The sequence below is a fragment of the Crocodylus siamensis genome, chromosome 11 (assembly GCF_052110815.1).
Source record: "Crocodylus siamensis isolate JL-2025a chromosome 11, ASM5211081v1, whole genome shotgun sequence".
NCBI lineage: Eukaryota > Metazoa > Chordata > Crocodylia > Crocodylidae > Crocodylus > Crocodylus siamensis.
The window spans coordinates 11064979-11088118 of NC_143405.1; the positions used below are offsets into that span (position 1 = coordinate 11064979).

General features: G+C 47.9%; 1 protein-coding gene across 2 annotated transcripts in view; it reads right to left on the minus strand.

The window, feature by feature from the left end:
• COL27A1 (collagen type XXVII alpha 1 chain) overlaps positions 1-23140 on the minus strand; it is a 234622-nt gene that overhangs the window by 193838 nt on the left and 17644 nt on the right. For both annotated transcript variants that reach the window (XM_090021040.1, XM_090021041.1), the window contains exons 4-5: positions 16834-18275; positions 1579-1632 (exon numbers count right to left, since the gene is read on the minus strand). In XM_090021040.1, coding sequence (XP_089877166.1) covers positions 1579-1632; positions 16834-18275 — 1496 coding nt within the window. The remainder of the gene's footprint in view (positions 1-1578; positions 1633-16833; positions 18276-23140) is intronic.

The window sequence follows — 23140 nt, forward strand, 5'->3', positions numbered from 1 at the left end:
TCGTGCCTCTCGCTTAGGAACACTGAGGCGAAGAACTCGTTGAGGAGTTCAGCCTTGTCCCCTCTGTCCGTCACCAATTGTTTCTGCCCATTTAGCAGAGGTCCTATTCCTCCCTGGGCCTTCCTTTTACTCCCTATATATCTAAAAAACAATTTCTTATTGTCTTTTACTTGGGTTGCCATCCTCAGCTCCATGGTAGCTTTGGCCTGTCTAACTGCCTCCCTACAAGCACGAGCAGAATAAAGTATGTCTCCCTCTGAATAAAGTAGCTCTCATGGGTCAACTGCCGAAGCTGACTTTGATCATAAACTGTTTCCTCCTTCCACCCCAACCACAGATTTCAGCAATCCCCAGTTACTAAAGACCCAGTGTGCATGGGAGCGTGCTGAGGATTCACACTCAAATGCACTCTACTGATGAGCATCTTGCTACAATAAGAGGCAACAGGCTCAGAAGACATTGCACTATGGGACACTGCCTAGCGTTGAGATAGCATAGCTGTAGCACGGGGCGGGCAATTATTTTGGCTGGAGGGCCACTTAACGAGTTTTGGTGAGCTGTTGAGGACTGCAATGGTAGCCCCGCCCTTTAACAGGTGCCCTGCCCCATGGTCACCAACTTGGGACTGGACGTCCCGCTTCTAACCCCTAGAAAGGCAGTCCAGCTGGGGGGCAGCAGGGTACACCATGGCTGGACGCTGCCTGGGCCAGGCGGGACCCAGGGACCTGCCACAGACCGGACAAAGCCCCTCCATGGCCGGATGTGGCCCGCAGGCCATCATTAGCCTACCCCTGCTGTAGCAGCAGTTAATGCAAAAACTCAGTCCATCCTGTTTAGCTCAACTGATTATAGGATTAAAAGACCAGCTTCCCTAGCAAGGCTCCCAAGTCTCTTTGTCACCAGATTTATATCTGAAATTAGCAGGGGTGGAACGGTAAAATGTACAAGGGATTAGCAGATTTTCAGCAGATTTTGAAGATCTGATCGGGGATTTTGTCCTAGATCTTGAAATAGACTGGAAGCAAATCAGAGGTGCTTTCTCTGGCAGATGTGTCTGACCGTGTGTTGTGTTTCTGCTTCCAGGCTGGGATGGACAACCACATTTTGGGCAGAGTGAAGGGTGAAAGCTGATAAAGGACCATAAAGGAAGGACTGGAAATCAGTTTTACAAGTGTATTCTGTTATAGCAGCCATTTGGACAGCCTTGTGTGCGAGAGTAAAACTCACCAGTGACAAATATGCTTAAAGTCCGGGAGGAAAGCCAGAGGCAAAAAATAACCAAAACATGTCTATGATAGATTTGCAACAACAAATAATTTGATGACAAAGATTGGGAAGATGACAACAGAGAGTAATGCTGTCCTGCAAACCTTAGGGTCAAGCCTGACAGGCCTACGGAAAATCTTGGAGGAAAGACGGTAGGAAATTTCACTTTTCTCTGAACTGTGTCCACCTTGACAACTGTGTTAGAAACTGTCATTAGCTCAGTCACTGCTGTGAAACCCATGCTAGCGTGGGGATTACTAGAGGAGAGCAACCAGATGCTAGGGAAAGGAGTAGGGTTAGAAAGCCACTTACCCGGGGGCCTCTCTTGCCAGGTGGTCCTGGTAAACCTGATAGACCAGGAGGACCCTGTTAAAAGAGATAAATATTATTCAGTCACACAAAAAGCTGGTTTTCATAACAGTAGTTTTAAAAGACCCAGGAGATAACCACTGAAGCAGGCATGGGGAGAAGGACTGATTATAACCATGACCCCAGAGTCTCTGTTCAGCTTATGCTATTGCCATAAAAGAATAAAAAAACCCACGCGACATTCAAAGAACTACCTATTTCCAAAGGCCAGAGACAGTGTTCACATTGTGCTGTTATGGACTGCAGCTCTCTTACTGCAGTTGTGTTTCGCTTCTGCTGTGTCCTGGATTTTGTGCTGTAAAGTAACAGAGGTAATGCAACTAAACCTCAGCACGAGAGTTTCCTGCTATAATATAGCAGAACTAATGAACTATTGTTTTGGTGAAGCGGGCACATTGTATGTTGTATTATATACCAGCTGAGGAAATGCAGTCATCTCGGTACGCTAGATTCCTAAATGAACTGTGAGATATCCATACCTCGGCATTGCACTTCCCTAGATTCTGCATTATAAAACAGAGGTAATAAATTTGGTGTCAATGCTGGAAATTCTTGCATACAATGCGGTCGTACAATAGAAGTAAACTGAGTCAAGTCATGGTGGCGGGGGGTCTTGGATGCTGGGTGACAACGCAATAAAGATATAGGTTCCTTGCTGTGTCTGATCGGTAACAGTTTAGGGGAAAATGGTTAATCAATGAGGTTTCAGATGCTGGAGTCAAGCTGTCAGACCCTCAAAATGTATTCTCATGGACTAGAGAATCGACATTTCCAGAAAGCTGCTGCAACTCCTAATCATTCTTGCAACTCTGCTTACAGAACTGACATTAATAACTGTTAGCTACGGTGTCTCCCTGAGGATCTATATACAAGTAGCCTGGTATGAACAATGGGTTTTCATTTATTTCAGGAGAGAGAGGAGATGCAGAGCAGAAGGCTAAAGAATGCTTGGAACCCGGCCCAAACTTCCCAACTGAGCTGGAGTCCAAGGCGCTTCAGCCTGAAGTCAGACTCGGAGGGGGATAGCGATCAGATCGGTTACATAGCAGGTGCAAGGTTGTACCTCGCTGCTCCAGCCCTGCTCCCTGCATTCCTCGCTTCCTCAGCAATTCTTCCGCAGACTCACGTATGCTCTGTCCCTACAAGCTAAGCACATTGCAAGGCTGACTTTGCCTCTTGTAAAGGTTTCCAGACGAAGCTCAGACAACGCTCAGACTCTGTGGGGTACTGCTGTGCCAGCGGAAGCATTACAAGGTCCAGATCCCTAGCAACAGATCTCAACACTGCAACCTGATGTGCAAAGGTTCGAATGAACATGAGCCTCGGAGTCCCTATTCAAACTCCACGTTGGACTAAAGTGTCAAATGAGTCCTAATGAAAAATGTCTCTCCTCAGAGAAAACTGTAATGGATAAAGGCTGTTTTCAGATTACCAATCCTCAGGTTTAGCTCAGAAGTGAGATGGATCCAGCTTGAAGCTTGATACCGTTGGAAAAAGTTTGAAGTCCAACCCCCGCCCCCCCCCAAACAAAAAAAACCCTGTAGGCACTGTAATCCCCCTTATCTTGCCAGTCTTTCCATGCTACTAATTTGAGCTAGCTCCAAATACATCATCAGCATTTCTCCTTCTGCTGTACATCTGCCTCAGCTGGATTTGGACAGTAGTGAAGACGTTGCCTGTTCCAAAAGCATAACATCCTACAGTTTAGTAAGGTCCTATTGTTTAGTATGGCTAATTTTACACAGTGCCTCCCGGAACCATTTTTAGGGCCATCCAACATCTTGACAGATGAAAGGCGATGCAACAAAGTCAATCAATCAGCGATGCTTGGCAGTGGTGTGGGAGAAGAGCCCAATGCATGAGCAGCAAGTCTTCGCACACCTCCCACAGTGGCTACAGATCCACTCATCAGATGGAGGTTGAAGCATGCTCTGCTTCCTGGCTTGCCTGTGGGCCTCAGCCTGGACTCTGATGGCTCTCCCTGGTGACTGTACCAGCCTTGACCCAGCTTCTCCAGACTGAGCAAATATGGGCAGGGCTCTCCCAGTTGTCAGTGGAAATGCTGAATTTCTTGAGACCTTGTCACTGTATTAAAGCTTTGGCCTTCCTCTGCACCGTGCGTGGTTCTTGAGTTGGCCATAGAGCACAGCTGTTGGCAGACGACCTTGAGGTACGCGCTCCACATGTCCCAGCCAGCAAAGTCTGCGAGCGTCCAGCATAGTCTGCATGGACTATAGGCCACTCCTCCTAAGGATCTCATTCTTGGTGATCCCAGACCAATCTAAGGTGTAGATTAAGCAAGCATTGCTTCCTATTCCCCTGTTCTGACCAATTCCTTAGTCTGAGCTACTGGATGACTATCTGACACTTCTGAGAGTTACTTATCGCCAGCTAACATAATATGTCCAGTTCTTACATAAACATTTGGATGCAACAAAACCTCATGTTAACAATAGAAACATCATTTTAATGTGCCATTGTGCTAGCTCAGGGCTCTATGGATAATATGCATATGCACAAATAGAGATAATTGCAGTGTTTTTTAACCTACCATATAATTGTACTCTAAACCCCCAACTTTGGTTAATAAAAGCTTATAGCTGGGAAGACAGCTATCAAAACACAGATCAAATGCATCTGACAACTATGCTTTGCTTCCATCCAGCTCAGGATACTGACCTCAGAGTATCATGTTGACAGTGTAAATCAGTATTCATTTCAGTTCATTTTAGCAGCAAGGTCTTAGTCATTATTGCTCAACATAACTGTAGCAAAGAATGGGGAGAAGTGTAAGCAGAGATTGTCAGATGGGATACCGAGGAATTCTACCCCTCTTCCCCCTCATTAAAAGTCATCTCTATGTCTTCCAGAAAAAGAAGGCACCTTTCTCCAAGTATTATCATTGCTCCAAATACAAAATCCAAAGCCATGTTCCCAAACAGTCTTTGGTGCCCAAAGCCCTGGATGTCCCCTTCCCCATTGCCAAAGACTCCTAAACCTCCCCTCTAATAATTGCTACAATCCTGCTAGCATTTTTCCAAATAAAATGCTCCAAATTTGGGGGATAGTTTAGAGTAAATTCAGTTTAAGCATACGAATAATCAGATGCCGTTCTGACTGCGCTGTACAACAGTGCGGGGAAGGGGGAAGTGTGGCATTGGTGGACTGGGACCCTGGCAGCAGGAGCACGAGTTCTGCATAATTCAGCAGTTTCTGATGCATAATTTAGGTATGATGTTGTACATGAACACAAGGCCTTGCATTTATTGTTCCTTCCGCCACCTGAAGATGTACATCCTTTCTTTCTACTGACTCTTTTGCTTTCTTTCTGGATAAGTACAGACAGTCAACAAGGCCAAGGCTGAATTGATTCAATCTTCACAGGTTAGTCTAAGCTTCATAGAAGCAAGTGAACAGACATTCACTTTTGATTCCTGAAATGCAGCCACTTGCCTGCAGTGGGTCAAGCAAGAAGCCAGGAGGCGCTACAGCACGGCTCCCTGCCAGCCTGCAACACAGCTTGGGGCAAGCCTAGCCTGCCCAACCTGTGAAGGGGGGTTTGTAGGGGAGGTGCAAAGCATCCTGGGATGCTAGGGGACTGAGTTAACTTGAATCTAGAGGGGATCTGGAACAGAAGTTCAATAAACCAATTTAACCTACATCAGTTAAGTCTGATCCCATCCAGGTTTATTGGTTTCAGCCACTTTGAAAGTGGTTTATGTACACTGACCTTCTGTTGTGTTACAGATTTGAACCAGTTTCTGATCACTTATACCGGTTTATGTGTAATTTCTGTCCCTAGCCCCAACGTTATACCAGTATCTGTTTCTATGAAAGCCTGAAATAAGCAGCCTTGATGTGAATGATCTGACAAGGGAGAACTGGGAGAAAGCTGCCCTTGACTACGGAGCTGGGAGGCCAGTGTACAAGCTAGGCACTGTCTAAGAAAGAGCCACATCTAAATGCCCCCCATTCCCGGGTCCTGCAGGGCTTGAAAGTTGCAGAATATCACTGACTACCGTCAGCATGTAACCTTGCCTTGTCGCAGTAGCTTAACAACAATGCCAGCCCTCCTGCAGCCATAATTCTGGGGTTTCTTACAGTTGCACAATCATTCCCAAGCAGGGAGGCAGGGTAGGGTTAGGTTGTGGCTGGAGTCTCTACAATAGTGTTGATGCCACCTGCAAGACAGGTCTCTCTTAACTGCTACAAGAGGTTTCAAGAGGCAGGAGGTTTCCTCTCCTTTCAGTCCATTATACCGAGATAGCACTGCTCTCCTTCTCCCCCCAGCACTGTCAGCACTGGGGGATCTGGGAAGCTGACAGCGTGTCTTAGCGAACAAGCATTCCTAGCGCTTTTGATTCCTGGGCCTGTGGCTTTTTGCCTGATCCTCCTGTGAACTGATGGTGGAGAATTCAAACCCCTAGCATCACCCAAAATAAAAGGAGAGATCAAGGAGAAATGTAGAAGAAGCCGACTTTCTCTCTTTTCATGCCAGGCAGCAGAGCTGCTTAACTAGCCTACACAGTTTTGAAACCATCTAAGTGGAGCCTCGTGAATGTTTAACTCTTCTTGCAGTTTCCCATGACAGCATTAACAATACGGACTGCTTCCACCCAGTGATTATGATTTCCTCTCAGCTGACTTTTGGAAATGTTCTGGAGCAAAAGGGACTTTTTTCCCCTATTTTCCTGGATTTCAACAGCAAAGGGAATTTATCTGGGTTCTCTGAAGACACATACACACTGGACAGAAACTTCACCATTTCCTCCCATTACATTTATTAGCCTGCTTATCCATCTGCCTCTTCCATCCCCGTACCCTCTTCACTCTGCCAGCCTTGCCTGCAGCAATATCAGTGTAAGCCAGGATCCCTTTAGATTTCACAATATAGGCAAGGTGCAACCTGTCCTGGAATGGGAAACCTTAAGAAAACCCAAACTAATTGCTAAAGGAATTCATGCCTATGATTCAGGTGATGACTCCCTTCCATCTGAATCACTAACTAATTGATTTTATAGCACGGTGCTAATGAATTGCACTGCTGCAGTTGGCACTCATTGGGCAAGATATGAACACGAGTGGCCCTTTATGGTCATCCACCTGCCGCAGAACGAAGGGCGCTAGATGAAATCCTACCACCAGGAGCTGTAATCCCACCCCTGCCAGAACGTCCCCTGCACTTGCAACTGCAAAAAGTATTCTTCACATCCTCTCCCAGGCTGCTGTACAAGTGTTCCTAGGGCACGGCAGTCTACCCCAGAAGTGGCTGCATTTCACTGGTGGGCAAAGTGGTCACAGTGCTACAGAGACTAATGGGGAATACAGAAAACTAACATACTGCACTGCTACCTTTCTTTTCCTCTCAGATACGCAACAGAAACCATCTCACAAATAAGTCCAAAATACATGTTAGAAAAATGTTTCCCCTACATTATGTTTGCATTTCATTTGGAGGCATCTTTCAAACACACTGCTGCTCTGAATTACAGAGGTGCTGTTATTAATTAAACAAGTAGCCACATCACTGGAGAGCACCATGTAAAAGTAGTTCAATGGTGAAGCGGATAGCTGAAGGGGCAGTACTGGAATTAATAATCTACCATAAAGAGAGAATGAAAGCAGAGGGAAACAATTTGTGTTCTTTGTTGGCTGACAAAGAAAGAGAGAGAGACAAAGAAAGAAAGAGGCACTTTCAGCATCTAGAGGAATAATATCCCCTGTAAGGCACTTTTCAGGTAGGGTTAAAAGAAACAGAGATTTTTCAAACTAACTTGAACCACTACATAAAAAAATATGTCTGGAGGTTTGAAAATGTTTAGTTAATGTCTCCTCCCAACCAGCCATTTTTCTTTTAAATTCAGGCACCTCCAGGTTTCAGCCAGGGTAAGAACAAACTGCCCCTAAATTCACATGGAAAACTGTTCTTGCAATGTATCTCTATACTGGACACATATATTTGGTCTGGCTGAGTGTACAGCACCTAGCACATTGAGGTCCTGCTCCATAATCCCAGCGAGACCTTTCAGGATGGAGCTTCTCTGTGAGACGTCAATTTGGCTGGCCCAGGCAGCTTGGAGTAACGTTATCACACTTGCGTTTTGCCGGTCTGTGCTCCACGGAAGGAGGACTGGCAGCGTGTGAATGAACTTCTGTCCATCCTGACCATTACGCCCCCTCATTCTACTCTCTCTATAGATACTCTATATCGGGCCCCTTCCAGCAGCTGTCTCTTGGCTGTGCTTTTAACCCGTTGATACCAATTTCATCTTACGCAAACGAAGCCCTTTCATGCTTAAATCACATGCCTAAAACAACAATCTCCTTTGGATACATTTTACTTGGTCCCAATAGCTAGCTGTACAATCTGATTTGTGAATGAAAACCTGTGAAGAGTGACTCGGCGCTCATTTGCAACGTTTTCTGAAAGAAGACATTTCAGAGTCACCAAAAATGCACGCCATCGGCCCCCAGGAGAGGCAGCAGTATACAACTGGAGTACGTACTGGGCTTCAAGTGTTTGGGCTTTGCTCTTCTGTCTGGCAAGAATCTCTTGTAACTCTGGACTTATTACATTAGGGAAAGGCCCCCTTATTCCTTACTATAGATTGTATATGCAAGTCCCATCAAGCAACCAGTGCATTATTAGCTGAGGAACTCAAACTGTTTATCCAGACCATACCCTCTCCAACGGGCTTGCAGGCCTGCTGTACTCTTAACAGACTTTTATTTTTCTTCTGCGGTTTTATATACAACCTGCAACCACAAACTGCGTTTTCCTCCATTTTTACAGAGTAAGCAAAGTCAGGCTTAGTCTCTGCATGGAAAATCTGTAGCTGGAAACTTGAGATGTGCTGGAGGAAGTGGCAATGATGATTCATAAGAAAGACGCTGAGTCAGTACCGAGTTACTGACTCAGCATGATGTTTGAGTGCCCTTTATGCTGTTTCTGCGATCCCCCAAAGATTTAGAAACAGAGATTCTGACAAGCCGCCGTTACTAACAAACCTCTGGCGATTTTTTTCTCAAGAGCACGTTACCCTTACTGCCCTAGCCAAATTGCACGTAAGCAGCCTGTCAACTAGTATTCCTAAGGAAGTTATCCTGAAGTTTTAGTGGCATATGAGATAGCGTTTTCACTTCCTGCTGTATGGTAATGATGAGTTGCCATATAAAACAGCTGCCATATAAAATCCCAGCGGGGAATGTGTTTTATTGATTACTGAAGTGATTCTTTTAGGACACAATTTATGGCCTCAAATGCCTCTACACTAATGCTCACAGTATGGGAAACAAGCAGGAGGAACTTACCCTCCTGCTAGCTAACACAAGCCCGGACATAGTGGGGCTCACTGAAACGTGGTGGGACCCAACGAATTACTGGGGGGGTGAATATCGAGGTCTATAGGCTGTACAGGAGGGACAGGACAGGGAGGAAAGGCGGGGGTGTGGCGATCTACATCAAGGAGGAATATACATCCTCATCAGGTAGCATAGAGTCAGAGGAGAGGCACATGGAAGCGCTCCGGGTTAGGATACAAGGCAGTCAAGGGGAAAGAGACTTAACAGTGGGGGTCTACTACAGACCTCCTAACCACGGGGAAGAGCTAGACCAGGAATTCTTCAGTCAGCTCACAGAGGCAGTTAAGTCAAGGGACATGGTCATCATGGGGGACCTGTACTATCTGGACTTGTGCTGGGAAGAGCAGTCAGCCAGGTCTGACCGCTCATGTAGGTCCCTAGCCCAAATGCAGGACCTCTGTCTAACCCAGGAGGTGCACAGCCCCACCAGGGGAGACGCCTTGTTGGACCTAGTGCTGGCCATGGGTGACGACTCGGTGAGGGGGCTGCAGGTGCTCGTCCACCTGGGCGACAGTGATCATCACCTGCTGGGATTCACCATCCAGCGCAGGGTGTCAAAGGCCTGCAGCAAGGCAGCAGCCCTGGACTTCAGGAGGGTGGACTTCAATGAGGTAAGGAGACTAGTCAGGGAGACACGGCGGTCCCGGAGGGGAGGGGATTTGGAGTCCAAGAAGAGTGGTCATTCCTGAAGGAGATGATCCTCCAAGCCCAAAGGGTGACAATCCCCATGCAGATCAAAGGGGGCAAGAGTGCTCAAAAGCCCCCATGGCTCACCAAAGGCATCCAGGAACGTCTCAAAGCCAAAAAGGAGGCACACACCCAATGGAAGGGAGGGGCCATCACCAAGGAGGATTATACCTCCATTGCTCGAGATTGTAGGGGGCGGTCAGGAAGGCCAACGTGGAGATGGAACTGGGACTAGCGACCTGGATCAAAGATAACAAGAAGTCCTTTTTTAAATATATAAGGGGTAAAAAGAAGGTACCAAGTAATGAGGGGCCTCTGCAGGGCATGCTTGGTAATCTGGTGGTAGCTGCAGACGACAAAGCTAATCTCTTTAACAGATTATTTGCTTCCATTTTTCTGAGCAGAGACAGGGACATCCCCCCCACCGGGATCCTGGATGGACCCAGGGGAGGCGCAGCCAGGCCCAGGGTCAGTGAGGACCTAGTCAGGGAACTTCTGGAGGGACTGGACATGTTCAGATCAGCTGGTCTGGACGATCTCCACCCCCGAGTGCTGAGGGAATTAGCTGAGGTTGTTGCGGGACCCCTGGCACAGCTTTATGAGCACTTGGGGTGTTCTGGTGTGGTGCCAGAGGACTGGAAGAGGGCCAATGTGGTCCCCATTTGCAAAAAAGGGAGGAAAGAGGACCCAGGAAACCATAGGCCTGTTAGTCTTACCTCAGTCCTGGGGAAGCTCTTTAAGAAAATTATCCAGGAGCAAATCTGCGAGGGGTCAGCAGGGGAGATTATGCTTAGGGGCAACCAACATGGGTTTATTAGAGGCAGATCCTGTCAGACCAACCTGGTGGCCTTCCACGACCAGGTCACAAAAGCCTTGGACGCAGGTGTTGTGGTGGACGTAGTCTTTCTGGACTTTCGGAAGGCCTTCGACACTGTCTCTCACCCCATCTTCATTAAAAAATTAGGTGACTGTGGTGTCGATGCCTACACAGTCAGATGGGTCGCAAACTGGCTGGAGGGCCGCACCCAGAGAGTGGTAGTGGATGGTTCATTTTCGACCTGGAGGGATGTGGGCAGGGGGGTTCCCCAGGGCTTGGTCCTTGGGCCCGCACTGTTCAATGTCTTCATCAGCGACTTGTACAAGGGGGTGAAAAGCACCCTGTTCAAGTTCTCAGAAGACACTAAGATGTGGGGGGAAGTGGGCATACTGGAAGAGAGGGACAGGCTACAACTAGATCTGGACAGGTTACAGGGGTGGGCAGATGAGAATAGGATGGGATTCAACACTGACAAGTGCAAGGTGCTGCACCTGGGGAGGAAGACCCAGCACCATACCTACAGGCTGGGGAACTCCCTTCTCGTCAGGGCAGAGGCAGAAGAGGATCTTGGAGTCATCACTGATGCCAAGATGAACATGGGCCGGCAGTGTGGGGACACGGTCAGGAAGACTAACTGCACCTTGTCATGCATCCACAGATGCATCTCGAGCAGGTCCAAGGAGGATCATGCGGCACTGGTCAGGCCACAGCTGGAGTACTGCATCCAGTTCTGGGCGCCGCACTGCAGGGGATGTGGACAACATGGAGAGGGTCCAGAGGAGGCCACTTGCATGATCGGGGGGCAGCAGGGCAGACCCTACGAGGACAGGTGACGGGACCCGAACCTGTTCAGCCTCCACAAGAGAAGGCCAAGAGGGGATCTGGTGGCCACCTATAAACTTGCCAAGGGGGACCAGCAGGCGATGGGAGAGTCCCTGTTCCCCCGAGCACTACCCGGAGTAACAAGGAATAACGGCCATAAGTTGACTGAGAGTAGATTCAGGCCAGACATCAGGAGGCGCTACTTCCCTGTCAGGGCGGCTAGGAGCTGGAACCAACTTCCAAGGGAAGTGGTGCTTGCCCCTAGCCTTGGGGTCTTCAAAAGGAGGCTAGACAGCCATCTAGCCAGGGTCATTTGACCCCAGCACTCTTTCCTGCCCATGGCAGGGGGTCGGACTAGATGATCTGCTTAGGTCCCTTCCAACCCTACCAATTATGAAACTATAATTTGTACACATCATCTAAGTTTGTATAGCCTGGGAAGCAATGGAAAAGAGAAGCCCTCTGTGAGTCTAAGATTATATCGATATGTTTTATGCTGTATGTACGGTCAAAATACCATTGAGGGCTTGATGCAAAGACTATAGGGTCTGAAGTCCCACTGCCTTCCTTCCACCCACGTAATAAGCATGCATTCCTGGAGGCACTATATGTAAAATGTCAACAAATCCAAATTAAACAGCTTTCTCTTGCCTAGCTGAAACTGTCACCCCAGGGATGGCATCCACAACTGCCTTCCCCAGCTGGCACCCTCCGGCGGCTGTACGTGGTACGGTGAGGTGTGACGAACCTTTCCCAGTCTGTGCTCCGGTTCGGACTCCTGTCCTCCAGTGGAGCGCTTGCTGTTTGTCTCCTCTCAAGGGAGCAACATGTCTGGCAAGTTGGAAAGCCATTTCCCCATCCAAAGTCCCCCTGGGTTTCAAGCACCTTCACGCTAATAACTTAGCATTAATGCCCCTTGGCATTAATAACTCCCTCACTGGAGGTAGTAGGTAAACCCAGGCTGGCTTCTCTGCCCCCAGACCTTCCCTTCCTCCTCCCCTTGTCCCAGCCCTGGGACCCCAAATGAAACAGGTGGCACTAGCTCCTCCGAGCAGCAGCACAACTGAGCATGGGGAGAGGCGGGAATGGGGTGCCTAGGGCAGGACCCCAGGGCACAGGCTTTGCGAGAGCACAAAAACAGCTGGCCGCGCCGCCTCCAGCGGTGGTACGGCAGTCAGCACCCCCATGTGCCAGAGCTGCCCGGGGCACAGAGCTACCCTGCTACACCTCTGTCTCCTGGTTCCTCGTGGCTTCCTACCTCGCCTTCTGGGGAGGCCAGTTTTCCCCACGTGTGTCCTGCAATTCTCTGTTCCAGCTACTTGGGCAGCTCCTCCAAAGCTAAAAGGAGGCTCCTCTCAGCTCTCTGTGCCCCACCTCGCTGACCCACGGCCTTCTCGCTTGCTCCGGGTTTGCAGAGCCAGGAATCAGCCCCACCAGAGGCAGCAGTTAAACTCCTTGGGCTAGCACGGGATATACGTTTGGTGACAGGAAACAGCAGTGAATTGAGACAGGTCACAACGGCTCTGTGCTCATGCACAGGTACAGTTAGACATCTTCCCTTGGCAGCTATAAACCTGTGAGCACCAGGCCATTATCGGTTCCTAAATCTTAAAGGAGGAGGTGGGAACTATCGGCCAGCTATAAGGGACCAAGAGTCTTGGCCTGGGTGCTCTTGTCAACAGTACCCCCGTCTGCTGGACACCTCTTACATCTCAACCTGAACAGGACTTGACTGTCTGGGGGTGGGAAAGGTGCAGGCAACATTTTTGGCAGGCATGCCAGAAATTGGCTGCACCCCCCGCAAAGTGGAACAGTTTTCAGAGCACTTTCCTGTGGGTCACTGCCCTGCCCAGCAGGAAGGGAAACTTTCACCAAGTTTCAATGAAGAAACTTCGTACTGAGTAACACAATTCCACTAGTTTGCTGTTGCCTTCCTTCCACCCTAGTGTATGGCATTTTCTGGTTCTCGGCCCATATCCTGCTCAATCAAGGCAAGATTGACAGGAAGAGATACCAGATACCAGACCAGGAAGGAGTGTATTAGGAGTCTGACCTCATTAGAAATCCCTGCCCACTAGTATGGAAATGGTGCCAGATTACTTACTCAACCATAGAGCGTTTATCAGCTCTCACTCTGAAGCACGCTTGTCCAGCTAAATAAATGCTAAATTAATTTCTCAACATGTCATCCTGATTAAGTTCTTTTCCCTCTTTCTCTCGTGTCGGAGACTTTCAACAAAGCATCGTACAAAGATCCCCAAATGAGTCACAGGAGCCATCAAACCACACGCAGCAGCCAGCTCCGATGAAGCTATAACCTTTCCCTCTCAATGTGCTGACTTTATTCCAGAAGTCAAAGAGCGTTAAGCTAGGCAGGGGCTCAGTTGTTCTCCTCTCCCCAGATTTAGGACCCTGGTTGTTCTCAGAACAGATGGAAAAATTCTGCCCATCTATTTTGCCCCGCTCTGTAGCCTGAATCAGTATGTTTGCTATGGGTCACAGGCTGAGTGGTATTTTCCGCTCCACTTTAATAACAAGTTCTTTAAGCTGTCAGGGCAAAGTGAAGTGGGGAGGGTGGGGGCAACACAATAAAACTAGCATGTTCAAACTCAATACATTTTTTGAGCCAGAAAATGGAGAAGAGAGGCTAAAAGTTCATTGGAGCCCAGAGCAACCAGATGCACACAGATCCATTGGTTACAGGTAATTTGTATTTTTGGAGATAGGACACATAGTATAAACTCTGAAATAAAACTGGTAAGTTCGTGGGGAACTACCACCGGCACATGCTTTCCAGTTGTGGGGAAACTAAACTAAAATTGTTGGGGGAATGTTTGCATACCCAGGGAAGCAGTACAGACTTTCTGTATCCACATCAACAAGTGGGACATGCATATGTATAGGTATAAAATTAATATCCACGGCCACTTGATGCTGCAGCACCACAGTGACAACGTAGTGACCCTGAGATCTCATAAGAAGGAACACTAAAAGAAAGTGAGATCAGTTGGTGGTGCCCTCCCCTCCCCTAGCAGAATACCACGTGGTAAAGCACACCCTGGTTTGAAGCTTGACATAAATGGGTCCCAAATCATAAAGCTAAAGTATGCTGTGTACGTGCCTGCAGGGCCGGGGCTATCTTATTTCAGATGTTACTTGTTACAGTGGGCAGTCCATTTGTTGATAGGATCTCTTAAGTTCCTCTCCGTTTTTCCATTGTAAACACTTCCGTCACTATTTTAAGAAATCAGCTGTAAAAACTTGCTCTAGGCTGGAACTTGTAAATCCAGGAATCTGTCTTGGAGCAACTTATTTTACATGAGCAACCCCTTGCCCAAATTTGCAGCACAGCAAAACGCAGCTGGGAAGTAAAAAGACCCCAGAAGTTAGCCAGTTTTAAGATCCTGTTTGCATTTTTGTGGTTTGCCTTAACTGTAAACAGTTAATTAGTCCTTAAGCGGGATGTAACTGCTTTTTTCACTTGCACATTCATTTAACATTTTATATAAATGTGCAACATAGGAAAATGTAAATTATGACATGAATACACAGATATTTCCCAGAAGTAGTTGTTGCCCTATCCATGCATTTGTTTGAAAACATAACTTGTATATACTAGACAAATTATATGCATTGAATGTAGTGAATGCAGGGTGAGTGATTTTGCATGGCTGCCCTCCAATTACTTTTTCAGCAAGCGCCCAATGGACCTGTTTCCTGGGGATTACAAAATCAAGCACCTTTAAAGGAGCCTCAAGGTTGCGCACTTAATAAAGTCACCAACCATTTTTTAAATTAAAAAAATTGATCAGTGGTTTCATTTTTTTATCACAAGCTTTCCTAAAGTATCCATCACTGTGGTATCTGAGTGCCTCTACAAGGCTGAAGTTGCAAAATAGGGGACTAAAATCACATGGGCATACATCACTCCAACACAACCATGTGCACTATGGGGGTTAAATTCCCTAGGATGGCGGAGAGGGCTTCAATTCACGGGTTGCATCATGTATTTGCAGAACCTTCCTCCCCTCAGGGCAGCAGGAATTTCCTGGTTTAATGTGTTCCTGTATCCATGGTTTTAGGCTTCAATTTTCAAAGAAGTGAAGGCATCCAGACTCCCACTGCTAGATACACATCTCCTGTAAGTGCTTTTAAAAATCCCAACCTACAGAGTTTTCCAATCAATCAGCTAAGAGATGAGGGCTTGATTTCACTGGGAGCTCAGCACCTCAAAGGATTATGTATTTAACCAGTCAGGAATACCGCAATATTGTGGGGGGGAGGGGGGGAATTAACATTTTACTACTTATTTAAGCAGTTTCTAACACAAAGGATCACTCATTCTGAAAAAGAGGCACTAGGTAATACTCTAATGCAAAATAAGCCTGCAAAGACAAAAATCATCTTCCAGCTTGTTGTAGAACTTCCAGGTTCCTACTTCAGCAGCATTTTTAATACATTTTACATATGAAAATATCAAAGACGGACCATTTTTGTGATATACAAAACACACAGCATTTCTAGAATACATTTTTAATATATGGCACCCCATGCTCACTAGCTGGTTTTGTAATATCTTCACTAGCTTTACTAAGCTGTCATGCACTGAAAGGGATGTGCACTGTGTTGTATTGGCTGAACCTGGCACAAAATGTCTGGAAAATGCACTTTTGCAGAGTGGCATAACTGAAACACAGTGGAGATTCAAGTGAAAGAAGTCACCCTTGATGCCTTTCTGAGCCTCTCCGCAGCCCTGAGGGGGTGTGAAGGAGACAAATGCAATTTCATGGGGGTTCCCCATTGGTTTGTGTCCCAGGCCTTGTCTATACTTACCTACCTTTAGCAAGCAAAAGTGGCACATAGTATAGTTACTGCTGCCCAGGAGCCAAACTGCATGACTGTACTTCAACCCCTGTGCTGCCACAGTGGGAAGTGTACCCTGGAGTGCACCGGTGGCTGATGGACAAGGGCAGCCCCCAGAAGTTGTTGGAGTGCCTTCTGCCAGCTGCCAGAAGTGTAACCCCATTTGACAGATGAGGTGTAACACCGGGGGCCCAGAGGAGGCTGCAGTGTAGATGCACATTCAGTTCTGCCAGCACAACTCTGTAATGGAGGTTAGGCCTCAGCCTGAATGCACTTACACTTGCTCGCATCACATCCACTTCGCTTGGAGCAGGGATGGGCCCAAACCCTCGGTACCACCTTGTAGAAATTCAGTTATGAACTTTATAGCTCAGGCACTTCTTTAGCAGACAAAAATATTTTGCTCTGATGTAGCAGTTTTCATGCAGAGACCTCAAAGCACTTAAAAGAGCAAGGCAAGCATTACCCCTATTCCATAAAAGGGACAGTGGAAATGCAGAGGCAAAGGGACTTGCCTAAGGCAGGTCCATCAAGTCCTTGCTCAAGAGTGAACAGCAGACCCTGGTCAAGAATTCAGATCTGACTGACCACTGACTATTCATGGGGCTGTGCCAGGAAGAAATACATTATTAAAAACTTGGACTTACCGGCAGGCCTCTGTCTCCTTTAAGTCCTGGAAGTCCGAGTAAAAATGGAAACAGGGTAGGTCCAAAGGGGTCAAAGATCTGATACCCGTCAGTGGCAGCAGGTGTCGTGACATTGAAGACTTGCACACTGGTCCTGGAATTAGGATGAAGAGATCCAAGTGTTGGTCTGGTGTGCAAGAAAGGAACAGTAGTAGGATCTGCTTTCCTGGTTGGCAATGGCAAAAGCTTCTTTGGAATGGGTCCACTGGTGACGTGCTCTGGGGTTTGCTTTAGGGTAATGAAATGGATGCTGCCAGTTGTGTTCTCCATGTTATTTCTCATTGGCTTTACAGTGCTGGGCATCTCAGAGAGTTTAGGGGTTGTTTTTTGGTGGATCTTCTTTTTGGTTTCTGGCCCAGATTCTTTCCTGCTGCCAGCAGTGGTGTCTTGGCCAGTAGGCAGGACATGCCTGGCGGTGGGTAGGGAGGACTTTTCCAAGCTTGCACTGGGAGAGGGTCGAGATATCCTGAGGGCTCCTGTAGTAGTTTGAGGGAATGAACGGACTGATGGCCACACTTGAGCACCTGATGGAAGAGGAGAATGCGCCACTGTAACCTTGGTGGCTTTAGTTGTTAATCTTGGTGATGGCTGTTTAGATGGAAGCAGGGTGACCGACGCTGCAGCTGATTTCTGAGTCTTGAGGGGTGGGGTGACTTTGTCAAGCTCTGATGGTGGACTCACAGTGGTCAGGTTCTTCAACCCCTGTAGCGGGAACTCAACCTGCAGCGGGGCCCTTGGGGAAGCACTGGGATCCCTGGGTAAGAGTGGGATGAGTGGAGGCAGATTCGGCCGGTAGGTATCTGCTTGCCTGCATTGCTTTTTCAGGTATTTACAGTAATTATGAGCTGCCTTGGCGGAAGGATAAATATCAAACTGGCAAATGGCACCTTCAAACTGTACTGAGTTCTGGTTCATTTTTCCTAAGAGGAAAGATCCTTGTGGATCCAATGCCTCGTCTTTTTTAAAATGCAAATCTGCATGTATTCTTTGCTTCCCACAAGAAGTAAATAAAGTGACCGTCTGCCCCCGGATGTGAATAGCCATATTGTGCCACTGGCCATCATGAACATTGTAATCAAAATATACAGAACGCTTGTGGCCTATGTACACTATGATCTTCCCAGGGACAAACTGGACCCCCAGCTGCAGTTTTTTCTTTTTGCTCTTAACAGCGAATAGAAAAGCATTGTTGATGCGGTGGGAGCACAGGCTCAGCACTAATGCCAAGTCAGTGCCAAAGGCAGCAGGAATGATGGAGCTGACGGGAGCTTCAATGCGCGCTCGCTGAGTGAAGATGACCCCCAATTTGAAAGGGATGACCCCCTGAGGAACTGAGTGCATTGAAGACCACCCGCTTGATGGCCTCTTCCCTGCCAGGCCCAGTCTTTGAAGAATGTCCACATCTGAAAGAAATAGAAAGGGAATGTGAGTACTTGAATTACAGCCTGGTCCAACACACCTTCAGGTCTTTTCATGGATGCCAGTGAATTGTTGATCACTCAGTCCCTAAATGCAGTGAAGTAACAGCAGCCCCTACACTCCCCCCAAGTCAGCTGGTTCAAACAATCAGACCATAGATGCAACTAGCTGTTTCTTCCTGATTTTCTATCTATGAGCAAGTGCGTTGTCACAACGTCTTGGAGGAGATGACAAAAGAGACCAGATGCAGAGTCCATCTAGCCCAGGGTTTTGCCTCCAACAGTGACCTGTGCCAGATGTATCAAAAGGTGAATAGAGCATTATGCCCAGAATGAAAGATTTTTCCCAAATCCCAGTCTTACACACAATATGATTAAATCTTTGGGATTAACACTGGTTATCTTATGGTCGTATGGGAAAAGTGGAATTATGATTCAATGTAGTCAGACATTTTTAATAATATGTTGATTTGAGGCAGGGAGGTTTATTTTCTGCAGGGGCTTCTGGAGTGAAGGCCCTTATCTTCATCTTTCCAGATTCACAAGCACCATCATTTGCAATGAACTCATGGCCCTTGGTGACACTGTAATGTTTCAAGAGAAAAAGAAATAGCTGGCGGCATGAGAAAGCTGCACTGAGACTTAATCGAACCACTGGAAGAATTTGCCCTGTGGCATTAGTTACAATGGATGATCTCAGAGGTTTACATTTCATGCAGAGCTTGAAGGAGCCATACATGTAAATGAAGTGTTTTAGAAATAAAGTGGGATGGGGCTTAATAATCTGAGGTCCACTAGTCAAGCAAAAGGCATGTAATGAGCAGGCTAAGGCATCGTTTCATAGTGCTTAGGGTCAGAAGGGACCTAAACAGATCATCAGGTCCAACTCCCTTCCCCAGGCAGGAATGGGTGCCACGGTCATATCACCCCAGCCAAACATCTGTCCAGCCTACTCTGGAAGACCCCCAAGGCAGGCAGTACCCCTTTGACTTCTGGCTCCACAGTAAAAACAGCCTTACAAGAGTACGGCAAATTAACAGGCAGCAAGCAGCAGAAACTCCTGGCTTCTGACTGGGCTGCAATGCTTAACTTGAGCAGATGCTCAAGGTTTTGGGAGGAAGAGGAAGAAAAGGGTCTGCGTGGAGGGAGAGAAGGAGCCTTGAAAGTGAATTCTGGGGTGGAAATAAGAGGGTTTTAGAACCTAGTTCTGTCCCCACTCAGATCAATGGAATAGCTCCATTGACGTCAACCCCAATGGAAGGAAGGCCCCTAAAACGTAACACCTTTCTTCAGAAGGTTTAAACCAACCAGTAGAGATCTACAGAAGTGACTGGGTTCTTTAGTAAATACTGTTGGCCCTAATGGCTACAAAAACCTATTGGCTTCCTCCCTATTAAACACCATAGGTGCCATAAGGAGTTCAGGCTCTTATCTCGTTTCCACTCTTCATGTCAAGGGCTGTTACTCTACCTTTGTTCTGTTAGCTCAGCGGGGAAAGTACCTATTCAGAACTGGGCAGACAAGGGGTTTTATTTCCTTTACATTCACATAACTGACAAAGCACACTCCCTGTCTCCTGATTGCCAGCTAATCTTCCTTTTTAAGTTATCAGTGAATAATTTGCTCTGGTAGAGGGCGACTTGCCTGGATTGCTCCATCCAAATATCTGTATCCAAAGGCAAGCTTTTAAGAATGAGAACGGTAGTAACACCAGCCACGGACACGCATCAATTAATGTCACAGGACTTTCAGGGTTAAAAAAAAGAAATTAAAAGAAAATCCAAAGGTTGCTCAGGAAAGGACATGCCCTGAAACGGGCCTTGGGATGTGGACTCCTTCACCCTTCGCTGCTACACATTCAGCGCAGTTCTTAGTATTTGTGGAACTGGCACAGAAAAAGTTCCTCGTTGTTGACTAGAAAAGTGGAAAACTCAAGCCAGTCCAGGCCTGTAATAGTCTCTGGCCAGGAAGGGAACAGAGTGGAGAGAGCTGCTCTGTTTCTCAACTCTGGCAAATCATAACCATTTTTGTATGCTAGAACAAGGAAATCAATACTTAGTTTGCTTGGTACCAGATTGATTCCACTCTCACCCCTTTATTTTTTTAAGGCATTAAGGCTCGCTTTACAGCAGAGATGTCTAGGGGTGACGTGGGAAAGAGGATGGGCATTTTCTTTCAGTTACCTCTAGGCTGAGGAGCTAATTTATTGTATGAACGTGTGTTATTTATTAATACTGATGTTTCTCCCTGAGTCAGCAAGTCCTTGGTTCCCAGACAGGCTCCTCTCCTATTACACAACAGGGATTTCTTCCACCACGGCAATGGTAGCATGCCGTCCATGTTTGCTGAATGAAGGGTGTACAGAGCTAGCCTAAAAGTCACTTCCGTCTTTTGGATCTTTTCCCAAGGTCTTTCAAATGCTTAGGGCCAAATCCTGACTCTAGTATAGTCAAGTGGGAGCCTTGCCATGGACTTCAAAGGGTCCTGGATTTGGCCCTAAAGAAATAAACTTCCTGCTTATATCTTCCAATTGCTAGATGTATTTTTAAGTTTTCTTCTAGAGATATACGGCAGGGACAAGGCAAAAATACTTTGTGCTCTTGGGAGTTATTCATTCGGTAGCTGTGCAAAGACATAACAGTTTCTCCTGCTCTGCTGGTGCTGCTGCTGTTTGAAATACAAATCCAACGGCCTTCTTAGCCTCCATACAAAACGGTGCTAAAAAAAATGTGGGCTATATCCTGAATGCCTGCCTGAAGTTCGGTTAAAATGGACCTTGTGGAGGGGATTGTGTGGATTTTCCTACCCTGTGTCCAGCCACACAGTCTGGAGCTCTTGCCTGCTGCTACATCCCATGCCGATTTTCATATACGGGGAGGCATGTCCCGGCTGTCATGAGCAGGGATCCAAGTTTTCCGTTTCCCACAGAAAAACAGAGAAAACCATGGATTTCCCATTTTTATCAGAGAAAACATGGATTTTCCCTTTTAGAAGAGAAACCCGCAGATTTCCCCCTTTTGCAAAGAGCTCTGCAGGCTGGCAAAGCTTCAGTCTACAAGAGCTGTTTGCAAAAGGGGCAGGAAAGCCCTAACTCTGCCCGGAGGGGAAGGGAGAGGGGGAAGCGCAGGGCCCGACACTCGCACTTACCAGAGGTTGGTTCAGGTTCACTCCTCTTACTGGAGGTAAGTGGGGCTTGGGGGTGCGGGGCAGGGCTGTCGGGGGGAAGCTGGCTGAGGGAGTGGGGAGATTTGCAGGGGGTTTACAGCCTGCCCGCTCCCAGCCAGAGTGCTCAGCGGGCTGCAATGCCCCCCGCCCCCCCGCCAGCTCCCAGCCAGCTGCAAACCGAAGTGCCCGACTGGCTGCAAACCTCCCCGCTCCCTCAGCCTCCAGCCAGCTTGGGCACTCCCCAGATGGGCATGCCGGCCGGGAGAGGGTTTGCAGCCTGCCTGTTCCCGGCTGGCGTGCCCGACCAGCTGCAAACGCCCCCTCCCAGCCGGAGCGCCCAAGCTGGCTGGGGACTAAGGGAGCGGGGAGGTTTGCAGCCGGCCGCACACTCCAGCTGGGAGGAGTGAGGGTGGGTTTGCAGCCTGCAGCCCCCAGCCAGATTGGGCACTCTCTGGCTGGGAGGGGGGTTTTGCAGCCAGCCAGGAACTCCGGCCAGGAGCGGGGAGACTGCAAACCCCCCCACCCCGACCGGAGTCCCCAGCCAGCTGCAAACCCTGCGACGCAAAGGCTGCCCTCGCCACCCTGCTGCCCTCTCCCAGGCCCTCTGGAGTGAGCCATGTGCAGCCGGTGCAGCAGGGCACAGCGGGGCCATGCACAAAAGCTGCCTGCCGCTGCAAGCTCCGTGCTGCCCTGGCCACACTTCCTTTGTGTGCACAGGGGCAGCACACACCTGCCCTGCCCCCCTCCCATCTGGTGGCACGGGTCCTCCCTGCCCCCGGCAGTGCACGCTGTCACTGGGAGCCGGCCCTGCCTGCGCCTGCCGCGGGTGGGGAGCCGGCTCATGCTCCTGCTGTAGCAGCGCTGCCTTCTGCTAGGGGCAGGGGGCTGCGGACCTGGGGCCCTGGCCCATAGCCCTGGCAGCTGGGGGCCCCCTCCAGCAGAGCTGGGGGGCAGGGGCTGTGGGTGGAGGGCAAGGGGCACAAGCAGAGGTGAGGGGTTGTGGGGGGGAGTGAGGGACATCAGAAGTGCTATGGGGGGCATTTCATTTTAACCACGGATTTGGGGATTTTTATCAGAGAATTTGCAATTTTTTATCAGAGACTTTATGATTTTTTTTATCATGGAAAACCAGGACCCCTGGTCATGAGACATCATCAGCTAATGCAGAATGAAAGATGACCAAGTGACAACTTTGACTTCTTTAACTGGTTATATGTTTATCAAAGCCTTTTCCCTCTTAAGGTACTTCATCAAGACATATTGCTTTAAAATAAATTGCCTAAAGCTGTCCATTTCCAAGCCCTTTGAAACCAACTGTGTTTTCCACACAGTGTGTGATGGAGCTGAGGGAGAATTTTTATATAATGTATAAAGTGATAAGCAGAAGAGATTGCTGAATTATCACAACCCTGAAAGAAAGGATCGCTAACTGTTTAACTTGTTCCCCTCATGTCAACTTTATAACAAACCAAAACACAAAGCCAAAAAGCAGGAGAGAAATCAGTCTTAATTTACTGGATCCTACTGGCTGAGATCTAGTGCCTATATCCAATATTTAGTTGAATAAACTTCTAATTTCAAAAGCTTTTGCTAAGATCCTCAGCTGGATTTATAGCTGTTCTTTACCTGGTCTATTGGCCTTTGAATCTGTAACCTCTATGTAGCACTTCATTGCTTTCCAATGT